Source organism: Galleria mellonella, unplaced genomic scaffold, assembly GCF_026898425.1.
Source record: "Galleria mellonella isolate WM207_F2 unplaced genomic scaffold, CSIRO_AGI_GalMel_v1 utg38, whole genome shotgun sequence".
Taxonomy (NCBI): Eukaryota; Metazoa; Arthropoda; class Insecta; order Lepidoptera; family Pyralidae; genus Galleria; species Galleria mellonella.
In genome coordinates this window covers 675,648-697,280 of record NW_026442090.1, presented here as the reverse complement: position 1 = coordinate 697,280, position 21,633 = coordinate 675,648, and the positions used below count along the sequence as shown (strand labels likewise).

Below are 21,633 nucleotides of genomic sequence, written 5' to 3'. Positions count from 1 at the left end.
TTTAAATTTAGTTCCTTATTAGAGCACTTCTCTCATAATTTATGGTAGGTAATCTATATATGTTTAGTGTACAGAGTAGGAGCACAGAGATTTAGGATGTAGGATTGTTGTTACTAGAGAGTAGTGGTGTTACCTGTCTTTGGTTGAAAGCTAAGTAGGAGTTGTCCTAATTTAATTTTGTTACGTAATCTTTTTAGGTGGACAAAATATTTGGCAGGAGACGCTTGATTTTCACTAACAGATACACAAGTGATTACTTGATCTAAGGGCACATAATTGGTTACGCACTATTATAGGCAGATTTCGAAATTAAAATATGATATATAATTAGAAAAAAAAAAAATGTTACAGAGAAATATTGAAAAATGTTTGTTTTTGGAATTCGATGGAAAGTACTCTGTTATTTTACTTAAGTATGAAAACTCTTAATCGTATTCTTTATAATATAATGTCGATTATATAGATTGTTTATGATAACATAACACACCCCTCCAACATCCGAATAATTAAAAATGTATGAGTAAAAATATTTTTCTCAAATATGCTTGGAAATGTGAGCGTTATTTTAACAATCTTCTTCGAGATAAATCAAAATTGCCGTACTGGCCAGATACATGCGGCAGCGGCCGGCAAAAGTTGTCTGAAAATCCATATCTGTCGTGTTTTGCGGCCAAATAAATTATCCAGGCCAGATATATCTGTCCTGTTATTTAAAAATGAAATGACCTTTTACTTTGAAACATGGCGACCAAGGAGGTAACTAATAAAAGGTTTTATTTAAATTTCGAACTGGCTTGCAAATATAAAGCTGTTTATTGAAAAAAAAAACAAAGGAACATTATGGCGCGTGAAACATTATTATTGTTATTCGTTTATTTATTCGTCATTGAACTTAAAAAGTAAAATTGTGTTTTTGAATTCCGCGCATTGTTTGAGAAAAGTACTATACAAGCCTTGGCCACAACTAGGCATTGATGGACTCACGTATGTGTGCCTCGGCTACGCCTCGGCCCACATTTGCACGTTCGTCCATCAATGCCTCAGTTGCTGGCCGCTGCAGTAATATACTATACAAGGTGTCGGCCAAGAAATATAATATTTTTGCCCGAATCGCTGATTGAAGACGTTTCCTCACAATAAGTAGATCATCACGTCTGTTTGTGGTCAGTACACATTGAAGTAAAAAGTCTGAGGAGCGTGGTATGTTGACGAAGTGCGTGTTGCAGAGACGGTGTGCTGCGCGGCGGGCGCGGCGGCGGCGGCGGCGGCGGCGGGCGGCGGCGGCGGGCGCGGTGGCGGCGGCGGGCGCGGCGGCCGCGCTGGCGGCGTCGCTGCCCCGCGCCGGCGCGCTGCGGGACCGCGCGCTCGCCCGCCTGGCCGCGCTGGCGCACCTCGTGCTGCAGCACCTGCACACCGACAACCCCATGCACCTGTGAGTATCCGCCGTGCGCCCTCTATGCGATCACGTATGCTTATATCGTTGTATTTATCTTAGATGATGTAGACGAAGCATCGAGTCTTAAAAACGTGTCCCAAATTTAATCTGCTAATATGAGGTATGGTTGTTTTTCCAGTGTTGCCAGTTATTGGATTAAAACTTTCCCAGATTAGTTTTTGAAATAAGAATTAAACAATTTTTTTTCTATTATAATATAAATATACATATGTATATGTTGCTTACAAATTGATATACATGATATTAATTAAAATGACGATTATTTTCAATAATTAAAAATAAAAACCTATTTTCTGTCTATACTCATATAAATCATCACGAACCATTATGCACTACTAATTTTGTTCTTTCAAATAACGTCGTAATTTTTTTTTTATCGATTTTGTTTTTTTTTTTTTGTTAATTTAACCATACAATATAATTTCTGTCGTATATTGAGTAATAAATACGTGCATTATAGTAACCCTATTCACAGAGTTGACAAAAAGTTGACTTATTTTTAGCGAAACATTTGTATGGAGACAAATCTATCTATATAATCTAAGACGTGTATATACATCATTTACTTTTTTATGAGATAAAAATGGATAACAACGTTATCCATTTACGGTGACTGGTACTCAGAAAGTTTTTTTTTTAATTCTATAGGTTTTTGTTTCATTAAAACCGATAAATTCTGTGAATTATGAATAAATTAGTATTGATTTTGTTTGTACAGTACTCGTGCATTTTAGCTGCCCGCTAACTATATGCTCTCTCATTGTATTGTGTTGGCTGAAAGAGATCTCTGTCAGAGATAAGTTCACCCTTGTTACAATATTTTGTTTGCCATTCTAAGTTGTATAAAAAAAAATATAAATGTATTATTTATGTAATTTACAAGAATATATTTCTTCTAAGTCGATACTTACAATGTTGTTGTGTTCTTTTATTTGCAGGAAAGCTCTTGAACAGGCCAGAAATCTGATAGCAGAAGCCCGCGCGTTAGAATGACACAACGTAGACTGGACTTCCAATGAAAATACTGTATATTAATTAGACTTAATCCCTCCTAAATATACAACGTCACTGTTCTACCATTGTCATTTACAATCACGAATTTATTATTAAGCTATTTCAAAAAGTTTTACGCCATGCGATATCTTGGCCAATTGTGAACGTAATTTAATGATAAAGATTTTTTTAGGCTGATCCATACTATGTATTTAAAAATATAAGTTTTCGTTTAAAATGATAAAAATAATCGACGTTATAAAACTTATTTGATACCATTCTGTAAAAAAGAAGTCCAGTGAGAATATATAATAATGGATGGATGGCTTTTTGATAATAAAACAAGTGAAATAGTGTCATATTTTTTATTGTTTTGATTTTTATAACTAAGTGTCGCTTGACACATTTTTTCCCGAAGCCAAAAACTTAAGTGATATAAGAGAACTATCAGATATATACAATCAGAAAAGTTTCGACTCGGATGTAGTCACAATGATTAGTAATAAAACTAAGAGGTCCAATACAATCGAGTCCGTTCCTGAGCTAAGACTTGTGCATATTGTAGTTAAGATTACCCATTGTCACCAATTCTACAATGATACAATAAAATTTCTAATTCCTCTGGTTATATTCAAAACAAAATTGAGCTTAATCTATGATCGTGTAATAAGTGCTTTATAGGCGAGCGAGAGAGCAATATTTTCTTACTATAGTCACAGCTTAATAAGCTGTATTGTCTATCTTTGCCTGCCTACAGGACAGATTAAAAAACAACACCAAGACCTTAGATCAAAAACCGGCTCGGTTAACTGATAACACTATGAATTCGTTCCAATATTATTAAATTAACATTTATTATGCTTTTAGTATAAATATGGCATCAAAAGGAGAACGCATTCTATACGAGTGAGTTTATCTAAGCAACAGAAAAAAACTTCCTCTATTTTTATCAGGGTTAATACGCACTGGGACTTTTTTTCACATAGTTATGTATGGATAAGTGTCAAGTATAGATTATTTTCACGTGTGTAGAAAATACAATACGTAAAACTTCATACAAGTTCCAAATCTTACGCAGAGAATATGCGAAAATTCGCTCGATACAATTTTTCAGTGCGTATTTACTCTTAAGTAACACCCAGTTAATCCGGTTTAAAGGATCAACAAAATATGTCAATTCTCTATTCACAATAACTCTTTATCAATGCGTTCCCGAAAATGAAAAACATGTAGGTAAATCTATTAATCTGTTTTATATATACATGTTTCTAAGTCTATAAATAATATACAAAATGATATAATCAAAGTTAACTCATGTTTTTGTGGTTTACATACTTAATATTTATGTTAGTTGTATTAAAAATACTAAGGGGTACATACTCTTACGCAATGTCTTGCTTCATTTACATGTGTTGTGTTGTAAAATTTTTGATGATGGACCGATTTTGACGTAGGTTTCATTATATTTAGACTGAAAAATTTACTTGATTTTACACTAACATTCCTCTCACCACGACCGTCATTACAGAAAATTTAAAATTGCTCCCCGCAAACTAAACATACATCAAATCTTACTAAAAAATTATACACGTCAGTTACATATTTAAACATATATATTATTGACTGAAGTTTAAAAAATACAGATTGAATTTTTGTATTTTTAAAAAACACTACATGTTGCCAGTACCGAAAAATAATTTACTGGTTTTTGTCATCTGAGTAACACTACGGTTTTTAGAACGAACTAATCGACCTTCAGACAATGAATAAACAGAATATCTGGACACAGCAGGTAACTTGGAAAGTTTAGTTTGAAATGAATGAATGTAATCCCAAGTTGTGCTCAAGTCTTTTCTCCAATGTTGGCTAATGCATATGATTTCAAAGGCATCGTCGCGGGATATACAAATAATGCGAATGCTGGCATTGTACATCGTCTGCTCAGCTCCTGAGGTCCAAAAATTTATAGTATATTTGGAGAGAACATTGTATGAAACTTTTTTATTCTAACCTATATATATCTCAGAGCAATAACGTACAGAATGCACATTTTAATCAATAATTAATCTGTAAACCGTCACCTATAAATAAGACAAATACTGAGGACGTCACAATTCTATTACATTTATTTGGCTATCGGTTATTTGATTAAAAACCGTGCGTTCTGTACGTAGCTCCTCTGTGCCTATACAACGAGATTATCAACACATTAAACTAGTCTGTCAATTAGTATTTTCACATCTATCCTCCCTATAATAGTCACCTTTAAAATACCAGTTACATCTATTCGTATATACAGTATTAATACGCAGTAAGCCCACTACTGAAACACTGCGGTCGCGTCTCACAACCGCTTACTTTATCAACCGCAACTAAAATTACCCAATGAATAAATATTTATGTGAATATTTATAATCAATATATTATGCTTTATTATACAGATAAAAAATGCCACACTCTCAGTTCCTTCGTAGGATCTGTACAAAGGTTTACTCTGGACACTGACGGCGGAAAAAAGGTCATCGCCCACGTCGGTCGGATATCTATTTTCGAATATGTTAAAAGTCTGTTATCCATTATTATTTTTTGGATAACAGATTTTTGACATATTCGTCATTAGATCAGTATATAAATATTTTAACTAAAATATATAGATAATATATTACCCATTTCTAGTACAAAGTTTTTTTTTATCTATACTGCATCATTGAACGATATCAAGAGATATATACTAGAACGGGTAAGTTAATTCCGTTCTATTTGACGATTAATCCTTTGAAAGAACTGAGTGGTTGGAGTAAAAAAAATTACAATAAAATTGATCAACAGTGAGAGCAAGTATTATAAAGTTATATCATGAACTTAAATATAAATAAGGTACTGATAAAACTGCTTTTAAGATGTCGCATTATTAAAATACGAACGTATTATTTGCTTGTGACAAGTAGCAAAAGATTTTTAAGGCATTTCATATTGATGCACAGTAAACACCGCAAATGTACAGCTGTGGGGAAAAGGCAAAAGACGATCGACGAGACGCGAGTGATTGTGCTTACAGTTGCTTGCGAGCGATTGGAGTAACCCCCTACCCGTCATTTGCTACTTGTTTACGCCCCATTAAAATTACAACGTAAAAAATAATTAATGACATATGTATTTTTAATTTAAAACATAGGCTTTTACAACAAAATAGATAATTACTTTGATTATTACTTGCATCTACTTTGGTTACAATTTTCTATAATATAAATTATTTCGAGACAGGATTAAAATAATTATGAGCAAAATAATTCCTCACTTCATTAAATTTCAAACATAACTGCATAATCTGATGAAAATGCAAAATCTTACGTAAATTTTTAATATTAGCCTTTTTTTAATTGTCATATACAATTTACAAATCGGAAGCTCCGTATAGCGACACAATATAATTTTAATTCATTCCAATTCTCTTTCCGAATCTATTTTCAATTTCATTCTTGTTAATATTATAAAATTTCATATTTTATAGTGAGTTTATTTGATTGTTATAAAATTTGGTAAAGACGTACCATATGGCATGGAGAAGGACATAGGTTTTTATCCTGGTCATGCGGACGAAGTCGCGGGCAAAAGCTAGTACCCACATAAATCTAATGTCTAATAGTACGTACAAGATTATCATTTAAACATTTTAAACTAATAATAGTCGACAGAAATAGGGGTCCTTCAATAAAATGCCATAGACAACAGTTTTCATATAAGTCAAACAGTATGTTCTCTTTGGTGAAATTTATTTTTTTAATAATAGAAATACTGTTTTAATTATGCGACATAACTTTTTATTATATCAAATCATACGATAAAATTTACAAATATATTCAAATTTGCAGTCCAAAATGATTTAGAACAAATTATTACATATCCTAAATACTTTTATTATGTACTTGCGATTTTATTTAATTTAGTTTTCCAAATGGCAATACTGAAAGTCTACTACAAAAATTTGAAATTTCGGGGCTGAACGAAACAATAATTTAATATTAAAATTACATAACAAACGCAGTTTAAAATTATTAAAAATGTTAAAATATCCGTTGTTTAAACTTTTAAACGATATGTTAAGCTCCATTTTATGGGTAATATTTTGGTATGAACGAAAGTACGAAATTGAGTCCGAAATTTCATTTGATAGCAGACCTCCAATTTTCTCGCCCAAATGTCTCATGTTGGTTTATATTTTTTTAAATTAAACTATACTATGGTATATATTTCTACACAGATGGAATTATCAAACATGACATAATGACAGTTCAGAAAAGACCCCGCGTCTTCAATAAACGCTCGCGTCTCTTAACTCTGATGAAGTGTTGAACAAATATTCAATTGGGTGAAGTGAGACAGTTGCCGGTCGGTTGATAACGAGAGTAAAGCTATAACTAGTTTTTAACCAAACAATATAAACAGCGGAAACTTATTACACTTTGGTTTATTAATAGAAATGTTTCTACTTATTAATTGTCCAATGTAAAGTTGTCATTGAAGCCTGAGCCGGTAGTCTAGACTATGGCGTGAAGCTTGCTGCGAGCGGTCGCGGGCGGCGCACGGCCGTGCGTTCATAAGGCCACGTGGTGCTGCGCCGGTAGCGCCGCCACACCTGACGGACACACGGAGAAACTTTAGTATCAACTTTGAAAGTAAATACAATATTAATAGACAAAATTGGGATAACGATTGGCGAAAAATGAATGGATTTAGTTATATATTATTTAAAATATACTGCAGAATTGTTAGGAAAGAAAACAAAGTATGATCGAGTATTAGAAAAAACCGCAGGTTTCAAATTCTCTGTGTTATTCTTTCAAAATAATAGGAAAATTAAACTCCAGTTAAAATTTCAGATGGGTATTTATTGAAGTAATCTTTGACTATCCCACAAAGAAATATAGTTATTTATTTTAAATATAAAAAAATATGTATAATGGTGTTTGTTCACGTTTTGAAATTTGAATGAAATACAAACACCGATTTGAATGAAATATTGTAATTGTTGCCAATCCACATGTTAAGTGTGGCATGCAGCCATTAGCATTAGGGGGAAATCTACGTTCATCAGTACACGGTTGATACGATGATGATTGATTGCTCCAATTTGAAAGATAGAATACTTTTTATTCCGATAAGAGAAAATGGAGCCGATAGGTGGCGGTAGATGATAAAAACGTTTGCCGAGTTAGCTAATTGCGTACTAGCATTATAAACCGCTTCAGTGCGCGCGCACGTACCGATCTCGCCGCGGTCCTCCGAGTTGATGGAGTGTCGTTCGGGCTGCAGCGGCGGCGCGGCGGCGGCGGCGCGGCGGCGGCGGCGGCGGCGGCGGCGGCGGCGGCGGCGGCGGCGGGCGCGGAGTGAGCGGAGCGTGCGCGGCGGCGGCGCTCGCGCGGCGCGCGGCGGCGCGGCTCGCGCTCGGCCTCCGCCGCCAGCGTGGCCGGCAGCAGCCGCTCCGTGTCGTCCGCTGCGTCGCCGCTGCGGGACAAGCGAAACGCATCGCTTCAATATCATCATCATCATCATTTCAAACATTATCCGTCCACTGCTGGACATAAGCTTCCCCCAGAAAGAGAGAAAGAAAGAAAGATACAGTGAGAAAGAGACACACAAAGAGAGAGAGAGGGAGAAAGAGAGAGAGAAAGAGAGAGAGAGAGAAAGAGAGAGAGAGAGAAAGAAAGAGAGAGAGAAAGAAAGAGAGAGAGAAAGAAAGAGAGAGAGAAAGAAAGAGAGAGAGAAAGAAAGAGAGAGAGAGTCACCCGATGTTGCTATCTCATTCTGTCTCACGGACTCGCTAGTGATGTCGATTCCATCGACGAATTCGCTTGCCACTTGTCTAGAGGGCCTGATTTTTCGATAAAAGTACCCACGTAACCCTATAAATTTGCGGAGTGCTCGCACCAGGAGACTATTCGATAGACGGAAGATCGTCGAGGTCACTCTACGTTTACTTATGTGATATACTAAACTCAGCGGACGATTTACGTCATCTACTCCTGTTGGTTGGCATTATTTTCATACGACCAGTGCTACACAAGAGTTTTTTTTTTATTCAACTTAGAATGGCAAACAAGCTGACGGCCCACCTGATGGAAAGTGTTAACCGTCGTCTATAGACATGAGCAGTACCATGAACATAACAGAGTATACTGTTTCGCCCAAGACACCCCCCATGCGTTGCCATTCCTGAGGACTCAGGTGTTATTCCTCTGTACCCAGTAAATTCACGCCATATCCCACCCTTCAAACTGAAACACAGCCATGCAAACACAACTGCTTCACGGTACAAACACGAATGTGACAGAGGTGCCGAAGCAATCGACTTTTGTACAAAGTCTCCCTCTGGTGACTAAGATAATGAAACTGTTTTAAGTGTGTTGTATATTAAAATATCAAATTTTACACGTGTTGGATTACATTGTACATTAAAAATATATTTCGTTGCTGCATAGACGTCAAGACAATCGTTTAAACAACGCTGCTCTAGATTCCTTGATTTTTAAAGAGTCAACTAATAAATCTAATAATTAATTTACCATATATTTTTTTTTAATTTAGAATAAAAAGAAATACATATAAAAAACAAATGAATGTTGCAGTGTTTGTGCAAAGTAGGCCCTAAATACGTAACTCACGGACACATGCGTGCAAGAGATGTAATGTATAAATATATAAGAATAATATATAAAACAGTGATAAATATATAAGGTAAACACGGGAATAAAGATAAGAGATATACATTAGAAATAGACCCAAAAAACAACCATGTTTTGTGAGTTTATACTTGAATTAACTAAGTTTTGTGTACGTCGTGAAACATTTGTGTGAGACATTGCTTTTTTGTTGTGTAATACATATAGACTACATACTGTTCCTCGGGGTTGTCCGCCGCTTGGTCCGGCGGCGGCTGGCGGCCGCGCCGCAGCCGGCCCATGAGCCGCGCCGCGCGCACGAACGGGTTCTCGCGCTGCGGCTCGAACGTACCACCCTGGTACAAAAGACACATTATTTAGACCAGTGTTTTCCAAAGTGTGAATCACGACCCCCTAGGGGGTCCCCAAACTTCTACAAAGGGGTCGCAGAAGGTCGTAAAGCCGTAAAAAAACAACAGTTTCGCAAAGTAATCGATGTCTGTTTAAGCTACTTCGTTATGTATTAGATAGATAGATTGATAGATACTCTTTATTGTTTCCTCCAAAAGATTACAATAGTAAACTTATTATAAATATAAACAATTACAAGAAATAATCACAATGAGAAAACAATGGGCGACCTTATCGCTAAGAGCGATCTCTTCCAGGCAACCTTTGGATGGAGAGGAGTAATTATAAACAGTTTGGTGGGAGGCACGATGGAAAATTTTGTTTGTTCTAAATATGGGAGATGTGATATATATAATAATATAATTAATACATATAATACATTATTTATTTATTGTATTTAACCGATAACTAAATATGAATATAAATAAAAATGTGCAGATTTGACATTTATAATGTAATAAAATATATATTTGCATGCATGCTATCACGTTGTTAACTAAGCACGAATGTTCTTTGACTAATACAACATCTTTGATTTCACCGTGTTTAAGTAAATAACAATTATTAGGAACCGCGTAGGGTAGGGGGTTGCAAATTATTTTAATATACTAAAGGGGTCACGCCCTGACAAAGTTTGAGAAACACTGATTTGGACTACATAAATTGCTTATTCGAATAAACATGTATGATGTACCATGGGTATTATGGTATATTCTGTAATATCTAGGTATTGTTAGTGGTTAGGTGACGGTTACCATTTATCATCAGGTGGGCCGTTAGCTTTTCTTTCAATCCATATTTAATAAAAGACAGAAGGGGTACTAAGTTACACATACAAATATAGGTTTTTTTTGTGGGTGATAATGGTATGGTAACCCCGCCTGCGCTATCGGAATACGCTGGCTGAGCACCAGTGAGAGGTGATTGGTGAGAATGAAAAGGCAGATCAGTTAGCCCATCGTGACGAATTCCACTAGAATTAACCACGACAAATTCCAGGGGGATCCGCGTGGAGGTCGACTTGATAGCGTATATTGCTAGCAATGGGTTCATTAAACTCCATTACTAACAACCCCTTCCCTCCACGTGCAAAGGCTTAGATGACCCCATAAGCCAATAAAAGAAGTTAAAAGAGTATATGGTGTTATTGTGGATGGACAGACCTGCGTGGCGGGCGGCGAGTCGGCGATGAGCGGCTCGGTGTCGCTGGAGTCGGAGTCGGAGCGGTCGGAGGTGTCCGCGCGGGGGGCGGCCCGGCCGCGGCGGCCGCGCGGCCTCTCGCCGGCGGCCAGCACGCGCCGCTTGCACACGGGACACACGCGCCTGTTCTGCGTCAGCCACGGGTCCACGCACTTGGCGTGGTACGCTGCGGGCACCACCACACACCTCAGAATGCACTCACTTTGAAAAATCACCAGAGAGAGACTTAAAAGTCGTCCGCTTGGTATAGGCGTATTTAAGGGGGAGACTATTAGAGGGGGAGGGGGGGGGGGGGGACTATGCTTACAAAAATGCTTCAGCAGTTTGGTTTTTAAATAAAAATAACTGGTTTTGCAACAATTTAAGTTGATCTCTTTTTGTTTTGTGAAACAAAATCTTTTATTTTATATTAGTCGATAATGAACCTTATCATATCAGTCTTTTACTGTCCACTGCTGAACATAAGCCTTCCCTTGAGAAGTTTTGCCACTAGTTGCCACGCTTGGCAGGCGGATTGGCAACCGCAGTTAGGCTTTAGAGATGTCTTAAGAGGGACGCTGCTGCACATCCCTCGCTCTCCTTAGTCGCCTCTTACGACACCCACGGGTAAAAAAGGGATGGCCTATTCTATGCCAGGACCACACGGCTAAAAACTTTATATTAGTGGATAATAAGTAAAGGGTACAATTTTAACAACATTATCGTATATACGAAGAATGAGTGTCGCGTGCGTGTATATATACGCGCGTATATGTTAACGTACTTGAGTACGGGTGTACGCGTGGAAGTGCATACATGTGCGTGGGTGGACTCGTGGACGTCGTTAGAGTAGATAACCTCAGTGGTAAAAATATTAATTCTTTTTTTATTATCGACGTTCTATTGTAGTGCGCTTGTCTACTAATAAAACTTGAAGACCGATGCCTTTTTCCTACATACATACATACACATATACATACATACATCTTTGTCACGCCTGTCTCCCATTAGGGTAGGCAGAAACAATGGAACGCCAAATGCTTCAATTCAAACAAACCTCTTTCGCTTCTTCCAAATTCATCAATCTTTTCATACACGCTCGCCGGTTACGGGTACTTTTAATTTGGCCCTTCTTCAGCAAGTCGCTTATTTGGTTAACATACGTCCGTCTAGGGCGGCCCGTACCGACATCTCCATTCATTCTTGCTTGATAAATCTCTTTCGTAATTCTTCTTTCATCCATCCTCACCAAATGACCAAACCAACGCAACATTCCTTTTTCGATTTTAGTCACTACATCGACTTTCAGTCCACACTTCTCTCTAATCACACTGTTTCTTACTCTATCTTTTTCCTCTTACATATTATTTTAATAAGCTTTCTCCAACAGCGGTAAGTGTACAAGTATGGTTGTATGCGTGCACGTGCGTGTGTGTACGTGCGCGTGGGCGTGCGTGCACTAACCGTGGGCGCAGGGCAGCACGCGCAGCAGCTCGCCGTCCTGGTAGTCGTCGAGGCAGATGGCGCACGTGTCGTACGGCACCACCTTGCTGAACTTGCACGTGGGGATCTTCTTGAGTGCGCGGCTCGGCAGCCGGTGTCGCCGCGCCCGCCGCCGGTCGCGCGTGCACTTCAGCACCTGTGCAATACCAACATGGTAAATACCGTTTATACACACGTCCACTGTAATAATTGATTCTTAAAAATATCTTCAAACATAGGCTTCCATTATACGGGGATTTTTGTCTGTAGTTGTCACGTTTGGTAGGCGGGTTGGCAACTGTTAGGTTTTTGGTGATGTTTTAAGAGAGACGCTGCTATCCATCCTTCGACCATTAAGTTTCCTTAGTTACCTCTTACGACACCCACGGGAAAAGAAGGGGGCGGCCCATTCTACGCCCGGACCACACGGCATTGTATGATCATATTGAAACTTAAATATTTTTTTTTCTTAGAAAATTATGTCTTTTCAACCGACTTCAAAAACAAATGAAGTTTTCAATTAGGTCGCATTTTTTTGGTTCTACTTGTTACCTTATAACAGCGTCAGTGACAAACCGATTTGGAAAATTCTTTTTTCAACTGAAAGGATGTAAACTTGCTTGTAGAAATTTTATTAAAACCGGTTCAAAAGTTTAGTTTTAAAATAAAAATAACTGGCCACTATTTCGCCACAATTGAAGTCGGATTTTTTCGTGGAACACAATTTTAAATTGTTCAACGAATTTACCCAAAAACCTATATATATATATATATATATATATATATATATATATATATATATATATATATATATATATATATATATATATATATATATATTTCGTATAAAAGTGTTCTGGAATGGGAGAAAGAGGAGTGGGGAGGCCAGGTAAGCGCAGGACCCCTTCCTTATGTCCCTAACAATGCTTCAGTTCTGGTCTGACCGCCGTGCGGTGCGAACTTTTGTCACGCCATCTGTGAAGTTACCTCTTAACGAAACCCCGTCGGCATGGAGCCCGCTTCCGTTGAAGAGCAGCGCGTCGTAATCAAGTTTCTCTCGAAAAAAAAGAATGGCCGTGAAATTTTTGCCGATCTCAGAACAGTTTATGGGGATGATGCTGTGAAGGAACCAACCGTCCACAAGTGGCTAAAAAGATTCAGAGAGGGCCGAGAAAGAGTTCGATGTTCGGGGGATTGTCCATCAAGAATTCGTCCCTCCAGGCCAGACAGTTGATGGAAAATTCTACGTCGATGTGCTCAGACGCCTCAAAGCTCGTGTGGCACGAGTTCGTCCAGAATTGGCGCGAGAGGGGCGTTGGATTCTTCACCACGACAATGCCCCTGCCCACACCTCTCTTGTTGTCCGTGAGTTTTTGAGTAAAAATTCCATTACGGTGACCGAACACCCCCCCCTATTCGCCGGATTTGGCCCCGTGTGACTTCTTCTTGTTCCCAAAAACCAAATTGGTACTTCGGGGGCGGCATTTGGGGGACATAAATGAGATAAAAAAAGCTACGACGGGGCAGCTGAGAAACCTACAACCAGAGGACTTTCAAGGAGCCTTCTCACAGTGGAAACGGCGTTGGCACAAGTGCATTATGTCACAGGGGGAGTACTTTGAAGGGGATAAAATTGATTTACCTGAATAATTGTAAAATAAAATTTTTAAAAAACTTTTATACGTACTTTCCGGACAAACCTCGTATATATATATATATATATATATATATATATATATATATATATATATATATATATATATATATATATATATATATATATATATATATATATATATATATATCAACAATTTTATTAATATCTTACGGGTAAATAGAGCTTAAGTCTTTATTTTTACTTTTTGTTTTTTTTTTAGTCTTTTATACTAAAAAAAAAAAGAAAAAGTAAATTTGGAGCATTTTTCTAATTTTACCATGACTTATCGAGAAAGTTATGTGTCGGATAGCATTGTTCAACAATGTTATGTGCTCTGATTATCTCACCATGCTGATGAGTATGACGACCAGGCACAGCGCCACCACCACCACGAACGGCACCAGCAGGTTGGTGTTAATATTGAACGGCATATCACCGTTCACCATCAAGTAGAACCTGCAACGAGACAATACCATGAACATTATGACGCTGTATGATTAATGACGAAGCTACCTGTTTTTTTTTAATGGTTGCTAATGGAATGGTAGTCCCACCTGCGCTATCAGTATACGCTGGCGGGGCACCAGTGAGGAATGATAGTTGAGCATGAAAAGGCAGGTCAGTTAGCCCACCGTCACGAGTTCCACTAGAATTAACCACGACGGTTTCCAAGGGGAACTGCTAGGTCGTAAAAGTCGATCTGTTAGGGTGTAACTTTGTAGTTACTGTAGACTAGCCTTTCGCAAAGTGGGCAATAACGCTCCCTTGTGGGCGCTGCAGGACTAAAGGGGTAAGTAGGTGAAAAAATGAGGGCGCTAAAAAATCATTTATTCTCAAAGTAGGCAGCAGACAAAATAAGTTTGGGAACCCCTGGTGTAGACCATAATTACGTACTACTAGCGGCCCGTCCCGGCGTCGCACGGGTGGACATTTTTAACATTTCCCTTCACTGCTCTGCTCCTATTGATCGTAGCGTGATGAAAGTATACTATAACCTGCGCAGGAGTATGAAGAATATTTATACCAAGTTTCGTTAAAATCCGTCGAGTAGTTTTTGTTTCTATAACGAACATACAGACAGATAGACAAAAATTTTACTGATTGCATTTTTGGCATCAGTATCGATCACTAATCACTCCCTGATAGTTATTTAGGGAAATACATTTCATGTACAGAATTGACCTCTCCACAGATTTATTATAAGTATAGATTATGTGCAATAAATCTCTATTACCATGTTATTTAAAATCCCATAACGTATTATGGGATTTCACAAGTGACATATTTTAAAACGTATACTATAAATTGATACAATGTAACTGACCCGCTATCATACAGGTAGTTCTCCCGCAACAGGTAGCCGGTCACGTTGTTGACAAACACAGACGGGATCAGTATGTCGTCAGCATTCTTTGCCGACATCGTTTCTGCAACAAACAAACGCTTTTATTTATTTATTTACTATTTATGTAGCTTTACCACTTAAAGAATAATATAATATCTTCCAGCCAACCTTTGGGTAGAAGGGGGAAAGGGATTGTTAGTAACGGAGACTAAGAATCCCATTGCTAACAATATACCCAACCAGGTCGACCTCCTCGCGGTTCCCCCTGGAAACTATCATGCTTAATTCCAGATGAATTCATCATGATGGGCTTACTGGCCTGTTTTCATTCTCATCTATCACCCATCACTGGTGCTCCGCCAGCGTATCCCGTTAGCGCAGGCGGGGCTACCATATCATTTTCACCCATAAAAAAAAACTTTTGGGTAGAGGAGAAAAAAAAAAGACGGTAGCCTTTAGAACAAGAAGATTAAAAAACGTTTATGTTAATAAAACATATACAAATAAACATATGTATACCTTACATACATCTAAGTACTTATAATAAGTATATTTATTATAATTTTTTTTATACAACTTAAAATGACAAACAAGCTGACGGCCCACCTGATGGAAAGTGGTAACCGTCATCTATAGACATGAGCAGTACTATGGACATAACAGAGTATACTGTTTCGCCCATGATACCACCCCCCATGCGTTGCCATTCCTGAGGACTCAGGTGTTATTCCTCTGTGCCCTGTAAATTCACGCCATATCCCACCCTTCAAACCGAAACACAGCCATGCAAACACAACTGCTTCACGGTGGAAACACGAATGGGACAGAGGTGTCAAAGCAAACGACTTTTGTACAAAGTCTCCCTCTGGTGCTAGTGCTAAATGTACTAGTCACAGTTCGAAGAACCGATGGGGAATAAAGCTTCCCGAGTTGCAATCCAGTACAGGCAAAAGGGCGACCCTCCACTGGATGAAGTGACGAGGTCAAATGAACTGCAGGGAGTCAGCGGATGCACGTGACTTGGTTCTGTTCCGTTTATGGGGAAGGCCTATGTCCAGCAGTAGACAAATATGACGATGATGAGGTACATTAGGTGGCGGTCCTCCACCGTGCGTTTTTCAAGGCACTTTCTTCCACGCACAACCACTTTTTGTAATCAACTTCCAGTAGCAATATTTCCGAACTGATACAACAACGTAACCTTTAAAAAAAAAATCCCTTTTTAAAAGGCCGGCAGCACGCCTGCAATGCCGTTGGTATTGTGGGTGATCATGGGCGGCGGTAGTCACTTACCATCAGGTGAGCCGCATGCTCGTTTGCCCCCTGTGTTGTTAAAAAGAAATAAAAAAAAAAAATTGAATACTTACGAATATTATGTCCATCATTTTTGTTACAATATAAACGAACCGACCATAAAAAAGGTTAAATTTAGAATACACTTCACAATTTCACCTTTATTAACTCATTTGTATCAAAAGCATAGGAAAATTATTATAAATTAATAAATATTTAAACAATATATTTAGAATACACAACAAAAGAACACAGTGAACGTTCTCACAACAACAAACTGGTTATTTACGAAGAGGGTGAATGCGTGACTAGATAATGTACACCCGCGCACGTAAATATCAATGTAATTGATTATTAGGGTTCCGTATTCAAAGATAGTGGTATTAAAGTAATTCACCAGAGGGAGACTTTGTACAAAAGTCGATTGCTCGCGATTCGTGTTTCAACCGTGAAGCAGTTGTGTTTGCATGGCTGTGTTTCGGTTTGAAGCGTGGGATATGGCGTGAATTTACTGGGTACAGAGGAATAACACCTGAGTCCTCAGGAATGGCAACGCATGGGTGGTGGTATCATGGGCGAAACAGTATACTCTGTTATGTGCATGATACTGCTCATGTCTATAGGCGACGGTTACCACTTTCCATCAGGTGGGCCGTCAGATTGTTTCAATATACAAAATCCTAAATTTTGTATAGTTTTGTGTATTAAATGTACCTAATATTTTAATAAGGGGTCCTTAGAGCGCAATTCGACTAGCGCTTGGCCAGATTTGAACTATTATCACTTGTTTACTTCTTAATTATGTATTGATAACAACAGTTTTATATAACAATGATATTAATTCCAATAATATTAAGAGTTTTATGTACGACATTACAGCCCACACCATTAGTGTGCGCTGTAATGTCGTGGAATCAAATTTACTGGGTACAGAGGAATAACACCTGAGTCCTCAGGAATGGCAACGCATGGGGGGTATCATGGGTGATACAGTATACTCTGTTATGTACATGATACTGCTCATGTTTATAGGCGACGGTTACCACTTTCCATCAGGTGGGCCGTCAGCTTGTTTGCCATTCTAAGTTGTATAAAAAAAAAATTAAGTGTCTTAGAGGGAGGGATACTTTGTACAAAATCGTCTATACATATCCTATTTCAATGGAATAAAATAAAAAGGTAATCAAGTTTTGTGGAAATTATCAGAGAAACACTTTCTAAATGAAATTAGTAATAAATCGAAACATTTAATCGATCAAAAATAAAAAAAAAGAATATTCAAAAATGCTCAAATCGAAGCTCATTCAAACAAAAATATTTCTTTATTTTCATTTGATAAATTGGCATTCTTTATGTTTTATTTATTTATTTAATTTATACTAGCGGCCCGTCCCTGCGTCGCACGGGTGGACATTTTTAACATTTCTCTTCACTGCTCTGCTCCTATTGATTGTAGCGTGATGAAAAGTATACTATAATCTGCCCAGGAATATGAAGAAGGTACAATTAGTACCAAGTTTCGTTAAAATCCGTCGAGTAGTTTTTGTTTCTATAACGAATATACAGACAGATAGACAGATAAAAACTTTACTGATTACATTTATGGCATCAGTATCGATCACTAATCACCCGCTGATAGTTATTTTGGAAATATATTCCATGTACAGAATTGACCTCTCTACAGATTTATTATAAGTACAGATAAATTAGTTTTTCTTATACCTGTAATTGTATATATTTGTTCTAGTATTAGGTACATATTTAACATAAATATATATAGGTTTATATATTGTATTTAGTTAATAATTTTATTTGTATCGTTATATTTATTAATTGTCTCGCTTATTCGCTATATTGGATAATGCCAACAAAGTATATTTTTTTCAATCGATTTTTTATTCTACTACTATTTATTGGACAACAGCAGACTGTGTTATGGTCGGGTCAATTATTTATTTATTTATTCTATATTTCACAATAAAACTGTGTACAAGAGGTGAGCCTAATGCGATATGACATTCTCTACCAGCTAATCAATAGGTAAAAACAGAAAGCGTATGAAGGTGATAGGAAGATGTGGTAAAAAAAATGTGACGTAGTTATTACCGAGGTTTTCCCTAGAGAGTACAGTATGGGGTTCTTTAAAAAGGGTATAATTAATTAGTAATTTATAGAATTAAATCAACTTTAAAGAAAGGTTTCAAAAGACTGCAGCATAGGGTTGTTCAAAAATGGGGTAATGGGGTTTCTTCAGGGTCGGCGACGCGCACGTGACAAACAGTGTTGCAGGTGTTCATAGGCTAATGACTGTTAACCATCAGACGGGCCGTATTGCATCAGACTCATCACGTTCGTGCTACAAAAACGGTCCACTGCTGAACATAAGTCTCCCCCTTGGGAGGTTTTGTCAGTAGTTGCCACGCTTGGCAGGCAACCGCAGTTAAGATTTAAAGATGTTTTAAGAGGGACGCTGTTGCCCATTCCTCGAGCTCGCTCAGTTGCCTCTTACGATACCCATGGGAAAGGAAGGGATGGCCTATTCTATGCCGGGACCACACGGATGAAAAAATTACATTACACAAATTATTATATAAATACAGAGGAAATTCGTTCGTAGTTTAGTAGCTTATTGTTTTAAAATATCAAGAAATATTAAAACCTACAAAAACAAAATTCAATATTTTCACCTTGATGAACTATGCCTGCGTAGATCTTACTCATATCTTCATAAGTTAGTGAATAATCACATTGGGGGGGAAAGGGATTGTTAGTAATGGAGACTGAGAATCCCATTGCTAGCAATATACCCAACCAAATCGACCTTCACGCGGTTCCCCCTAGAAACTACCATGGTTAATTCCTGAAGAATTCATCATGATGGGCTAACTGGCCTGTTTTCATTCTTATCTATCACCCTTCACTGGTGCTCCGCCAGCGTATCCGGTTACCATACCATTTTCATCTATCAAAAAAAAATATCACATTGATTGCCCGCCTCTACTGGAGAAACTTGAATACAATGTACCTACTAGAGTGCCGCGGCATCCTTGCAATCTATTTAAAAATGCAGCTTGCCAAACAAACTTGGGGCGCGAATCACCTATCGTCCGCATAACGCGTCTGTATAACGATATTGTGAAAACCAATCCTGAACTTGATATTCACAACGATAGTCACTCTGTATTCATGGCTAAATTAAAATGTTGATGTACCTCGCCATTGCATTATATTTATTTATAATTTATAATAATTTAATTACAATTTCCATTATTTATATTGTTAATATCTTTACTCATTTAATGACATTTAATAATTTAATTCTATTTTAATGTTTATCAAACACAAGTCACGCTATGGTCGCCTATAAATGTAAGAACAGTTAGATCTAATCTACCAGTGTATTGTATTGAAATGTTTAGCTGTATCTTATGTCGGTAATCCTATAAATAAATAAATAAATGTACACCGGACTTAAGAAATGTTCAAAGCGTCTGTATGCGAGTGTACGTCTACAGTAGTCATCGATAACAATGAAATAATGATTTCTTTATTTATAGAAACACATTTCTTATTCCGCTAAATTATCACAACTATGTTTCTCGGAAGTTTGAACTTATTGTGTGCATGGATTAGGGATGAGTAATATCGGTATCGCTCCGTATCTATATATTGGGTTTCTTTAGATATTGAATGAATAAATATTTTGAATTTGAATACCAGTACCAATCTTATCTTATATTCGCATATGGGGTCAGCTAAGCCGATGCACGTCGACCCATACGGATCTTTTCTGCTTCCCCCTGCCTTATACCATCATTTCATAGATCCTTTGTATTATCTTGACGATATCCCGCGGTTTAAGATATCTGTAGTCTCCTGGTTCTGGATAAGCCGTTCCCAGTAGACTCATACGCATACTTGCCAACGAATCGCAGTTGCATATCAAGTGTTCCATGGATTCCGATTTCTCCCCGCACAGTCTGCACACTGTGTCCGAAGATAGACCTATCTTGTGTAGTATATGCCTTATTGGCATATGTCCAGTTAAGGCACCCATAATGAGTCTTGCCTGTTGTCTGCCACCGCTGTAGATAAGCTTATCCCATCCTTCAACATTGTCATTTAAGAACTTTTTAGAATGTTGAAGACCCTTCAAAGTCTTCCATTCCTTTTGCTGTTTTTTTTTCACATACTCCTCAAGGGCAGAGTTAACAACACTTGATGCAAGTGCAACATATGGTTCGGGACCTATCATTTTTGATTCTGATCCCTTTCTCGCCAACTCATCGGCCATTTCATTACCTTTAATCCCAATATGTCCAGGGACCCATATCAAACTAACCCTATTATGCCTACCCAAATTATTTATACCAGTACCAATACCAGAAGGAGACTTTGCACAAAAGTCGATTGCTTTGGTACCTCTGTCTTATACGTGTTTCAACCGTGAAGCAGTTGTGTTTGCATGGCTGTGTTTCGGTTTGATGGGTGGGATATGGCGTGAATTCACTGGGTACAGAGGAATAACACCTGAGTCCTCAGGAATGGCAACGCATGGGGGGTATCATGGGCGAAACAGTATACTCTGTTGTGTCCATGGTACTGCTCGTGTCTATAGGCGACGGTTACTACTTTCCATCAGTTGGGCCGTCAGCTTGTTTGCCATTCTAAGTTGTATAAAAAAAAAAGAATATTGATGGCGGGAAAAAAGTCCGTATTTTTTTTTTTTTTTTACAACACAGGGGGCAAACGAGCATGCGGCTCACCTGATGGTAAGTGACTACCGCCGCCCATGATCACCCACAACACCAGCGGCATTGCAGGTGTGCTGCCGGCCTTTTAAAAAGGAATATACTCTTTCTTGAAGGTTATGTTGTCGTATCGGTTCGGAAATACTGCTGCTGGAAGTTGATTCCAAAGAATGGTTGTGCGTGGAAGAAAGTGCCTTGAAAAACGCACGGTGGAAGACCGCCACTCGTCCAGATGATTGGGATGAAACTTTAGTTTGTGGCGGGTTGTACGGTGGTGAAAATCAGCAGCAGGTATCAATCCGAACAATTCCTCAGAACACTCCCCATGATAAATTCGGTAGAAGATGCACAGAGACGCAACATCTCTGCGCAGTTACAATGGGTCAAGTCGGACAGTAAGGCGTTGA

The 21,633-nt window shown here is 38.0% G+C and overlaps 2 protein-coding genes across 3 annotated transcripts in view; one reads left to right on the top strand and one right to left on the bottom strand.

Moving 5' to 3' along the window:
* Positions 1–2,810, top strand: part of LOC113523076 (PAX3- and PAX7-binding protein 1) — a 34,452-nt gene extending 31,642 nt beyond the window's left edge. The window contains exons 15-16 of the mRNA XM_052897942.1: positions 1,227–1,432; positions 2,395–2,810. Of these exons, the coding sequence (XP_052753902.1) occupies positions 1,227–1,432; positions 2,395–2,406 (218 nt within the window). The 3' untranslated portion in view covers positions 2,407–2,810. The remainder of the gene's footprint in view (positions 1–1,226; positions 1,433–2,394) is intronic.
* The window catches only part of LOC113523075 (E3 ubiquitin-protein ligase RNF167), a 36,498-nt gene continuing 17,665 nt past the window's right edge, over positions 2,801–21,633 (bottom strand). For both annotated transcript variants that reach the window (XM_052897943.1, XM_052897945.1), the window contains 7 exons: positions 15,162–15,264; positions 14,185–14,293; positions 12,163–12,337; positions 10,683–10,885; positions 9,346–9,464; positions 7,714–7,954; positions 2,801–7,085 (listed from right to left, as the gene is read on the bottom strand). In XM_052897943.1, the coding sequence (XP_052753903.1) occupies positions 6,993–7,085; positions 7,714–7,954; positions 9,346–9,464; positions 10,683–10,885; positions 12,163–12,337; positions 14,185–14,293; positions 15,162–15,264 (1,043 nt within the window). In that variant the 3' untranslated portion in view covers positions 2,801–6,992. The remainder of the gene's footprint in view (positions 7,086–7,713; positions 7,955–9,345; positions 9,465–10,682; positions 10,886–12,162; positions 12,338–14,184; positions 14,294–15,161; positions 15,265–21,633) is intronic.